This window comes from Salmo salar, chromosome ssa17 (assembly GCF_905237065.1).
Source record: "Salmo salar chromosome ssa17, Ssal_v3.1, whole genome shotgun sequence".
Classification (NCBI taxonomy): Eukaryota; Metazoa; Chordata; class Actinopteri; order Salmoniformes; family Salmonidae; genus Salmo; species Salmo salar.
In genome coordinates this window covers 64,398,525-64,409,622 of record NC_059458.1, presented here as the reverse complement: position 1 = coordinate 64,409,622, position 11,098 = coordinate 64,398,525, and the positions used below count along the sequence as shown (strand labels likewise).

General features: G+C 43.2%; 1 protein-coding gene across 2 annotated transcripts in view; it reads left to right on the top strand.

Moving 5' to 3' along the window:
• The first annotated feature begins 1,338 nt into the window (after positions 1-1,338).
• LOC106576426 (semaphorin-3C) overlaps positions 1,339-11,098 on the top strand; it is a 47,428-nt gene continuing 37,668 nt past the window's right edge. The window contains exons 1-2 of one of the 2 annotated variants that reach the window (XM_045699969.1): positions 1,339-1,708; positions 6,170-6,344. In XM_045699969.1, coding sequence (XP_045555925.1) covers positions 6,209-6,344 — 136 coding nt within the window. In that variant the 5' untranslated portion in view covers positions 1,339-1,708; positions 6,170-6,208. The remainder of the gene's footprint in view (positions 1,709-6,169; positions 6,345-11,098) is intronic. The other variant, XM_014153606.2, reaches the window with a different exon arrangement.

Genomic DNA, 11,098 nt, shown 5'->3' with positions numbered 1-11,098 from the left:
CATCACGAGGGAGGAAAATTGTGTGAATATATTGAAGAAACATCTCAAGACATCAGTCAGGAAGTTAAAGCTTGGTCGCAAATGGGTCTTCCAAATGGACAATGACCCAAAGCAAACTTCCAAAGTTGTGGCAAAATGGCTTAAGGACATCAAAGTCAAGTTATTGGAGTGGCCATCACAAAGTCCTGACCTCAATCCTATAGAACATTTGTGGGCAGAACTGAAAAAGTGTGTGCGAGCAAGGAGGCCTACAAACCTGACTTAGTTACACCAGCTCTGTCAGGAGGAATGGGCCAAAATTCACCCAACTTATTGTGGGAAGCTTGTGGAAGGCTACCCAAAACGTTTGACCCAAGTTAAACAATTTAAAAGGCAATGTTACGAAATACTAATTCAAATCAAATGTATTTATATAGCCCTTCGTACATCAGCTGATATCTCAAAGTGCTGTACAGAAACCCAGCCTAAAACCCCAAACAGCAAGCAATGCATGTGAAAGAAGCACGGTGAGTGTATGTAATCTTCTGACCCACTGGGAATGTGATGAAAGAAATAAAAGCTGAAATAAATCACTCTGCTATTATTCTGAAATTTCACATTCTTAAAATAAATTGGTGATCCTAACTGACCTAAGACAGGTAATTTTTACTAGGATTAAATGTCAGGAATTGTGAAAAACTGAGTTTAATCGTATTTGGCTAAGGTGTATGTAAACTTCCTACTTCAACTGTGTGTAGATATATATATATATATATATATATATATATATATATATATATATATATATATATATATATGGAGGAAAGTGGAGGAAATTAATAGTTTAGGAATATTTGTATGAATGCCATAGTAACTTCCTTAGGATATTAAATTATCATCAGAATTCAAGTAACGTCTCACAACCGATTTTAAATATTTCAGCACGAAGAAAACATGTCCCCCGACTAACTCAAAATCTGGGCTGTAACATTTTACGACACTACTATGAAATAATTCATCTGTGGTTTTTGAAACTGTCTCCAGCCCATGTTAGTTGTGATTTTTTTTTATTTGGATATATTCAACAGGAATCATTTTTAATATTGTGTTGGTGTGTAGTGTAGATAGTGAAGAAGGAAGGGTCTGTGTTTTAATTTCATCTACTGCTGAAGGGCAATATGACTGAATGTGTTTGGGCAGTGAGTGTCCATAGATAAACTGTCCAGGGCTCTGCTGGACATAACTGATTGGTACTGGCTCAGTTTCTCTCATATTCTCCTGCTTTCTCCCTGGTTGTGTGAGGTAGGAGTCCTCTGTTTGCCTGTGTGAGATGGGAATCCTTCACCAGATGAATGTTAGTACCGGGAGGGATTGGGTGATCAGTCCGCTGTCTCGTTAGCTGACGGAGGGGGAGAGAGAAAGAGAAGCGAGGGGGGGACTTCAGTAGAGTATGTAATAGGAAACCAGCCCTTTCTCTCTCTCCTCCTCTCTCTCCCCTTCCCTCTATCATCTCTTTCTCTTTCACTCATCAAGTCAGTCCTGCAGGCGGTTGGATGGAATAGCAGCAGCGCTCTCTTCTCTGCCTTCTATCTGGGAGAGTCACCAGGGAACCGTCTCAGTGGTACTAAAGTGATTGAAGAGGATAAGGACTGGGTCAACACAAGAACAAACAGGGAACCAGGGCTTTGGGATCGGGACAGAGACAGAGCAGGAGAGGAAGCCTTATAAGGTGGGTCCAAGGCTGGGCTGTCCTAGGCTGGGACAGGGGTGTGTGGACAGTCAATCTTTGTGACAGAGAGATCACTCACCGGGGCCATGAAAGAGAAGTGGTAGTGGGCGAGAGCTGCATAGACTCGGACTAACAGGTGCAGGGTCCCACTGGTAGACTGAGACTGAAAGGGAATAAGAACGGCTGAAAGGAACACATTTAGACAAGTATTAGGAAAAGCTCCTAAAGACTATCAATTTGTGTCTTGTTAATTTAGATACCTGTTTACGGTTTGGTGGTTTATTTTCTCCTTTCTATAATGATGGATAAGGGGTTGTCTGTGTTGAGTTTTGTCACAATATGTCTGAAATGACATGCTGTGAGGTGTCTGAAAAGTAATGCTGATCATTGAATATGTTTTTGATTGTTCTTCATCACTGATGTTTGCACACCATACTGTATTTATGGTGGGGTAAATGTTATTAACATTTACATTGATTAGAAATAAGTATAATTGTTATAGGGCGTACTATTACAAATATATCAGGGTGATCACAAGTGTGCCTTTGCTCTGGGACTGAGATTGTCACGTTGTCTGACGTTAACTATATGAGTAAAAATAGAAGGTTGTGAGTCTGAGATGATTGACTATAAACCAAAGATATTGTTCAAAAGTATTATTCAATTCTATTCAACAGGTTACTGTTGAACCACGAATCCTCTGTTTTCGTAATACAATCACTCAGTTTTCCTTAGCTCTCCCTAGTCAAACGTGTTCTTGGCAACATGTCCATGTACCCGAGCCGTTAACTTGTGAGTGACAGAGTGTGGTGTGAACACTCGGAGCCCCTCTGTTAGATCCTGTAGGCAGAGGGATCACTCCGATACAGACAATTCACACAGATCAACTCTTTACTCTCAGTATATTATTATTATTATTATTATTTACCATCTGTTATTATTTCATGCTCTAGGTCTAAATAGCATATCTGTCATGACTAGAGAGAGAGACACAGTCTCTTGTCTAATTTATGTGTTGTAATTACAGTGCGGTTATGTCCATCTAAAGTAGGAATCTTTGTACAAATAGAACCAGGAAGAAGAGCGAATCTAGACCAAAACAATCCATTTATCAAGTCGTAACCCAGATGGAACTGCTTTTTCCTCATTACGTTCCATGTACAGTGCATTCGGAAAGTATTCAGACCCCTTGATTTTTTCCACATTTTGTTACGTTACAGTCTTATTCTAAAATGTATTAAATTGTTTTTTCCCCTCATCAATCTACACACAATACCGCATAATGACCACGTTCTAGTGTACAAAGCCATATGGAGAGCCATAAATATTCACATTAATTTGTCTGGCAAGACTGTACTCTGTCCAGAAATACTGGTGCTTGCAAATGTATAAAAAAAATATATATATATAATTTTTTATATTCAGACCCTTTACTCAGTACTTTGTTGAAGCACCTTTGGCAGCGATTACAGCCATGAGTTTTATTGGGTATTATGCTACTTTCAGGTCTCTCCAGAGATGTTCGTTAGGGTTCAAGTCCGGGCTCTAGTTGGGACACTCAAGGACATTCAAAGACTTGTCCCAAAGCCACTCCTGCGTTGTCTTGGTTGTGTGCTTAGGGCCGTTGTCCTGTTGGAAGGTGAACCTTCGCCCCAGTCTGAGGTCCTGAGTGCTCTGGAGCAGGTTTCTATCGAGGATCTCTCTGTATTTTGCTCCGTTCATCTTTCCCTCAATCCTGACTAGTCTCCCAGTCCCTGCCGCTGCAAAACATCCCCACAGCATGATGCTGCCACCACCATGCTTCACCGTGGGGATTGTGCCAGGTTTCCTCCATACGTGACGCTTGGCCTTCAGGCCAAAGAGATCAATCTTGGTTTCATCAGACCAGAGAATCTGTTTCTCATGGTCTGAGAGTCTTTAGGTGCCTTTTGGGCTGTCATGTGCGTTTTACTGAAGAGTGGCTTCCTCTGGCCACTCTACCATAAAGACCTGATTGGTGGAGTGTTGCAGAGATGGTTGTCCTTCTGCAAGGTTCTCCCATCTCCCCAGAGGAACTCTGGAGCTCTAGGAGTGACCATCTGGTTCTTGGTCACCTCCCTGACCAAGGCCCTTCTCCCCTGATTGCTCAGTTTGGCCAGGTGGGCAGCACTAGGAAGAGTATTAGTGGTTCCAAATTTCTTCCATTTAAGAATGATGGAGTGTTCTTGGGGACCCTCAATGCTGCAGACATTTTTTTGGTACCCTTCCCAGATCTGTGCCTCAACACAATCCTGTCTCAGAGCTCTATGGACAATTCCTTCAACCTCATGGCTTGGTTTTTGCTCTGACATGCACTGTCAACTGTGGGACCTTATATAGACAGCTGTGTGCCTTTCCAAATCATGTCCAATCAATTGAATTTACCACAGGTGGACTCCAATCAAGTTGTAGAAACATCTCAAGGATGATCAATGGAAACAGGATGGACCTGAGCTCAATTTCGAGCCTAATAGCAAAGTGTCTGAATACTTATGTAAATAATCTAAAAACCTCTTTTTGCTTTGCCATTGTTATTGTGTGTAGATTGAGAAAAAACATTAATTTAATATATTTTATTTCTGTAACAAAACAAAATGTGGAAAAAGTCAAGAGGTCTGAATACTTTCTGAATGCACTGTAAACATGCTCAATTGTGTGAAATGTTAATAGTCCATTACAAAAGACAGACAGAGGAATTGCTCTCATTCAATAAAGACATTATGGCAGAGCCAGACGATCAGATCTCCTGTTCGGCATCTAGGAAAAACAAATCGGTCTTAAAATGTCATCATACATTCATCGATTAGTCGTTTTTGAAAAGAGAGACTCCCTCTGAAGTGGTGAGATGGAATATTCGTGAGGCAAAGGGCCAAGCAACACACAATAAACCCAATTATCCTTATACCCCTTCGGTAATGTATTGCTGTATTTATTCAAGTTCACCTCCTTTGTGGAGACCGATTTATTTGTCATTGCCAGGATTCCTGGCAAGGCTTCGACAAGCAGCAGTATTTCTGGACTGACTTCAGTCTCGCCAGACAAATGAATGTTTATGGCTATCCACATGGCTTTGTACACCAGAATGTGGAGCAATGCTCCTTATAAGGCTGTTATGTACATCAATGTGGAGTTTGGTTGTGTACATGGAGCACTACCAGGCTGCCAGACATGCCTTAGGAGGTTAGGCAGGTCAGTTGTATTAGCTAGGTGCCAGTCATATTTGTAGGGATCTCCATGATATCACCTGATAGGTTATACAGTGTGACAGTGGTAGATTTAAAGCAGGAGAGAAGTTCCAGTTGTATGTGTCTAATCCTGCTGAGGTGGTGTGTCAAGGCAGGTCTGTGTCTTCTCTCACTGTAATGACTCCTGGCACTCAACAGCAGCAGAGGCTCGGATCTCCAGCGATGGCTTAAGCAGCTGTGAGGCTGACATCTCTAGTCCAGCGCAAGGGCTTCTCTCTCCGGGAACTCACCCCAGCTAGGGTGGGCTGGGATAGGGAGGGCTGGGGCTAGGGCCAGGGCCGGTTTAGGAAGCCATGCTGCCAAAGAGATCTTAACCCTTCTGCACTTTTCCATATGCGTTCTAACTCTTCACACGCGGCCGCTCAAACGTCAACCCTAGACTGTCATGCAGGTTACATTTCAGCTGGGTGATATATGGTCAAAGGTTCATCTGATCCCAGTGCCTCAACCTTTCCGTCAGCTGCATCCCAAATTCAAAGTTTCATAGATATCCCAGCCTCATCTATAAGCCATGAGAATATAGATCTGCCTTTGTTTGGGTGCATTTTATTGTCTCCCCCATTTTTTATTTTTTATTAAACCAATATGGATCCCTTGCGTACAATACATTGAGTGGCGTGGCCATGGGCAGAAGAGCCTGCACATTAGCAGTTAGCAGTAGGAGAATCTCTCTACAGGAGAAGGTCCCCTGGTAATACCTGTCTTCATCAATAATGGAGCTCCTCTTGTCCAATAATGGAAGCAGAGTGAAGGCAGAGAGGAGATTCTCCCCCAGCTCTTTTGTGTAGATGAATCTCATCCATATTTAACAGTGAGCCATGTTAAAGGATGTGGTAACTGATGGATTTAACTGTCATGTGACGCTCTGATCTCTCTCCTTTAATACGGATCCTCCTTATGTATTGTTATTATTAGAACAGGAAGTAGTCACCATAGGACAGGAAGTAGACACCATAGGATAGGAATAGTTAATGGAGGGCTGCAGCACTGCTAGTTTTAATCCTACCTTTCCAATCAGGAATTGTTTCAGACCTGGGAAACCAGATGAGTGAGTCAATCAATTACTGGGATCTATTAACTACCGGGAAGAGAATAAAATCAGCAGTGCTGTAGCCCTCGTGGACTGGATTTGAACATCCCTGCCGTATCTGTGGTACTGTAGTCTGACCAGTGATGTACCTCTCTCCTCCTCCTTCAGGTCATTTGGACTAGGTGTGGTTCCTGAGGCCCTGCTGTCATGAGGTCGCCGGAGGGGGTCGTGAAGACCCCACCCCGGATAGGAGTCAGATCCACCCTCCTGGCTCTCTCTCTCCTCCTCACTTGTGTCTCCAGCTTCCTCCAGCCACTGCCAAGAGTCTTCCTCTCCTTCGAAGGTAAAGAAATGTCCTGTTTACTCCAACAGTGAATCCCTAAGCATCGGACAGACATGCCCTCCATCTAACCTTCTACAGAACATCCGTAAAGCATTACCTCAGGCTTAGTCTCATCCTGATCTGCTGTGTTTCACCACAGCTGTGATGAGCTTACAGAACACAATGAAGCTATTAGTTTATGGTGTTAATGGGTCACATATGGTCAATAACAGATTGATGCCCAACCAGAGGATGTACAATCATCTTTGTCATTTTGAACTAATGAGAAAATACTCTATAATTACCTTCTCTGCAATGTCTGAGATGAGATCGTTGAATGTTCCCTTAGATGTTTGATTGACCGGCTCTATCCTTTATAGTACCCATGCTGCTTAGACCCTGTGGGCCTTAACATCATCATGTCCTTGGTTTCGGCCTGTGAGACCCTGAAATCATGGTTCCATTTTTTTGTTCTGTTCAATGTCATTGAGGCGAGCCAGCCGTACCTCTGTGAGATTGTACTGTGTCATGACTGACTGACCTGGCTCAGCCTGGTCCTGGTTAACTTCTATGGGCTAGGTGGGAAGTTAGCGTCCCACTCTATTCAACAGCCAGTGGAATCGCGTGGCGCGAAAAACAAATACCTCAAAAATGCTATAACTTCAATTTCTCAAACGTATGACTATTTTACACCATTTGAAAGATAAGACTCTCGTTAATCCAACCACATTGTCCGATTTCAAAAAGGCTTTACAGCGAAAGCAAAACATTAGATTATGTCAGGAGAGTACCCAGCCAAAAATAATCACACAGCCATTTTCAGAGCAAGCTAAATGCAGCACTAACCTTTGATGATCTTCATCAGATGACACTCCTAGGACATTATGTTATACAATACATGCATGTTTTGTTCAATCAAGTTCATATTTATATCAAAAATCTGCTTTTTACATTAGCATGTGACGTTCAGAACTAGCATACCCACCGAAAACTTCCGGTGAATTTACTAAATTACTCATCATAAACGTTCACAAAATACATAACAATTATTTTAAGAATTATAGATACAGAACTCCTTTATGCAACCGCTATGTCAGATTTTAAAATAGCTTTTCGGCGAAAGCACATTTTGCAATAATCTGAGTACATAGCTTGGCCATCACAGGCTAGCTAATTTGACACCCACCAAGTTTGGGGCAACCTAAACTCAGAATTACTATTAGAAAAATTGGATTACCTTTGCTGTTCTTCATCAGAATGCACTCCCAGGACTTCTACTTCAACAACAAATGTTGTTTTGGTTCCAAATAATCCATAGTTATATCCAAATACCTCAGTTTTGTTCGTGCGTTCAGGTCACTATCCAAAGGGTAACGCGCGAGCGCATTTCGTGACAAAAAAATTCAAAATATTCCATTACCGTACTTAGAAGCATGTCAAAAGCTGTTTAAAATATTTTTTTTATGCTATTTTTCACATAAAATAGCGATAATATTCCAACCGGACAACGTTGTATTCATTCAAAGAGGGAAAGAAAAAAATGGCGAGGTCTCGTGAACCCGCATCTCCAGTCTCTCTGTCCCCAGGCAGACCACTGACAAACTCTGCTCCTGTTATCTGCCCAGAGACAGGAGACGCGTCAATCCGCTTTCTGAAGGCTTTAGAGAGCCAATGGAAGCCTTAGAAAGTGTCACGTAACAGCTCAGATGCTGTAATTTCGATAGAGATTGTCAGATTGTCAGAAAGGCCACTTCCTGCATGGAATCTTGTCAGGTTTTTGCCTGCCATATGAGTTCTGTTATACTCACAGACACCATTCAAACAGTTTTAGAAACTTTAGAGTGTTGTCTATCCAAATCGACTAATAATATGCATATTCTCGTTTCTGGGCAAGAGTAGTAACCAGTTTAAATCAGGTAAGTTTTTCATCCGGACGTGAAAATATTGCCCCCTAGTCCAGACAGGTTAACTTTAAACACACACAGTGGGTGGAGGCACTGTTTCCTTTCCCTGTAAGTGTTGTTACAGCCTCTTGGTCTGATTCTCTTTTATTTAATTTCCATGACACAGATAATTGGATGAATTATTAACCCTCTGAACTAGGAAGGAGTTTGCGGGGGAGGAGGGGTTGTTTCTTGTTTCTTATGCTTTCAGGAACCACCTACCCCTCCTCATAAGTGGTGTAACTGTACACTGGTGTTGATGTTGTACAGGAACTGATGGATATGTTTGATCATCTTTCAGTACCTCCAGGCCCAATGTAGGAGAGACTGTGTGGATGTGCTAAACTCAGCAAAAAAATAAACTTAATATAAAAGCAAACTTAATATATGTTCATACAAATATTTACACAACAAGATTCAACAACTGAGACATAAACTGAACAAGTTCTACAGACATGTGACTAACAGAAATTTAATAATGTGTCTCTGAACAAAGGGGGAGGGGGTTAAAATCAAAAGTAACAGTCAGTATCTGGTGTGGCCACCAGCTGCAATAAGTATTGCAGTACTGCATCTACTCCTCATGGACTGCACCATATTTGCCAGTTCTTGCTGTGAGATGTTACCCCACTCTTCCACCAAGGCACCTGCAAGTTCCCGGACCTTTCTGGTGGAAATGGCCCTAGGCCTCACCCTCCGATCCAACAGGTCCCAGATGTGCTCAATGGGATTGAGATCCAGGCTCTTCGCTGGCAATGGCAGAACACTGACATTCCTGTCTTGCAGGAAACCACGCACAGAACGAGCAGTATGGCTGGTGGCATTGTCGTGCTGGAGGGTCATGTCAGGATGAGCCTGCAGGAAGGGTACCACATTAAGGAGGAGGATGTCTTCCCTGTAACGCACAGCGTTGAGATTGCCTGCAATGACAACAAGCTCAGTCCGATGATGCTGTGACACACCGCCCCAGACCATGACAAATCGATCCCGCTCCAGAGTACAGGCCTTGGGTGTAATGCTCATTCCTTTGACGATAAATGCGAATCCGACCATCACCCCTGGTGAGACAAAACCGCGACTCATCAGTGAAGAGCACTTTTTGCCAGTCCTGTCTTGTCCAGCGACGGTGGGTTTGTGCCCATAGGCGACGTTGTTGCCGGTGATGTCTGGTGAAGACCTGCCTTACAACAGGCCTACAAGCCCTCAGTCCAGCGTCTCTCTGCCTATTGCGAACAGTCTGAGCACTGATAGAGGGATTGTGTGTTCCTGGTGTAACTCGGGCAGTTGTTGTTGCCATCCTGTACCTGTCCCGCAGGTGTGATGTTCGGATGTAACGATCCTGTGCAGGTGTTGTTACATGTGGTCTGCCACTGGAGAGGACGATCAGCTCTCCGTCCTGTCTCCCTGTAGCGCTGTCTTAGGCATCTCACAGTACAGACATTGTAATTTATTGCCCTGGCCACATCTGCAGTCCTCATGCCTCCTTGCAGCATGCCAAAGGCACGTTCACGCAGATGAGCAGGAACCTTGGGCATCTTTCTTTTGGTGTTTTTCAGAGTCAGTAGAAAGGCCTCTTTAGTGTCCTGCGTTTTCATAACTGTGACCTTAATTGCCTACCGTCTGTAAGCTGTTAGTGTCTTAACGACTGTTCCAAAGGTGCATGTTCATTAATTGTTTATGGTTCATTGAACAAGCATGGGAAACAGTGTTTAAACCCTTTACAATGAAGATCTGTGAAGTTATTTGGATTTTTACGAATTACCTTTGAAAGACAGGGTCCTGAAAAAGGGGTGTTTCTTTTTTTGCTGAGTTTATGTCTGTGTTGCACATGTCTGTGCGGCATCTGAGTGCTCAGACAGTGTTAAGAGGTGTTGTGACTGTGACTCATTGTCTTTGGAAAGGCTGTGATGTACTGTGGTCATCTTTTTCCTTGACTCCAGGCACCTTTCTCTTCCTCTCACTGGCTCTCGTCCTCTCTCTGCCCCTTTTCTCCTACTGTCTCTCCTTTCTCCTTTCATTTACTGACTTTCCCTCTCCTCTCTTCTTCTCTCTGTGTTTCTCTGTGATTGTCTTGAGTGCTGTAGCCCAGCTGTCAGACAGAGACAGGCAGTGAAACGCCCCACTCAGCAGAGCTGCTCACAGACAGGACCCAGGCTGTATAGTCTTGTCTAGGGGATGTGTGGAGCATTACGGGTGGCGTGGAAAAAGCCTGCTCACTCACTGCAAACAGACCAAACCACTCAAATACCTCTGTGGCTTTTACATACAACCCCGGTAGGCCTATTCACTCCTGCCCTGTTAAAATGTCTGACCTCCAGGATTCCCCGTCAACATGCTGGAATTAATCTATCCCTGCTGCTGATCATGGGATTGGTCAATCCCTTTTCCATGTGTGGATTTGATTTGTCCCCATTTCATGCTTTAGTTCGGTACTACTGTATCTGAGTGAAACGTCAAAGGGAGCTATTATCAGTCAAATAGGTTCTAAAGTGGTTCTTGGTTGGTTAGCTCTGGTTCTGTGATGGACCGGTAGAAGCTTTTTTCTTTTTTTAAGTCAGATGTGTGTCTGTCACTTAGGATGATCTATGTAGGTGCTTCGCTGTGCTTCGTTCCCATGGGACTCATTGGATTGAATTAGTGGGAAAACAGAAGGGGAGGGGATTTGGCAGTGACTAGAAGGACATTTCAAAGTAAAGAAAGGAATGTGATTGGGAGCCAAGATTTCAGGTGTTGGTTTGCTTCCATGCTGTGATTTTAGAGCTATTCTGTCCGAAATGTTAAGCACAGGGGAGTTGAGCTGAAGTGATCTTTGTTGGTGGAGATGGAAATAAC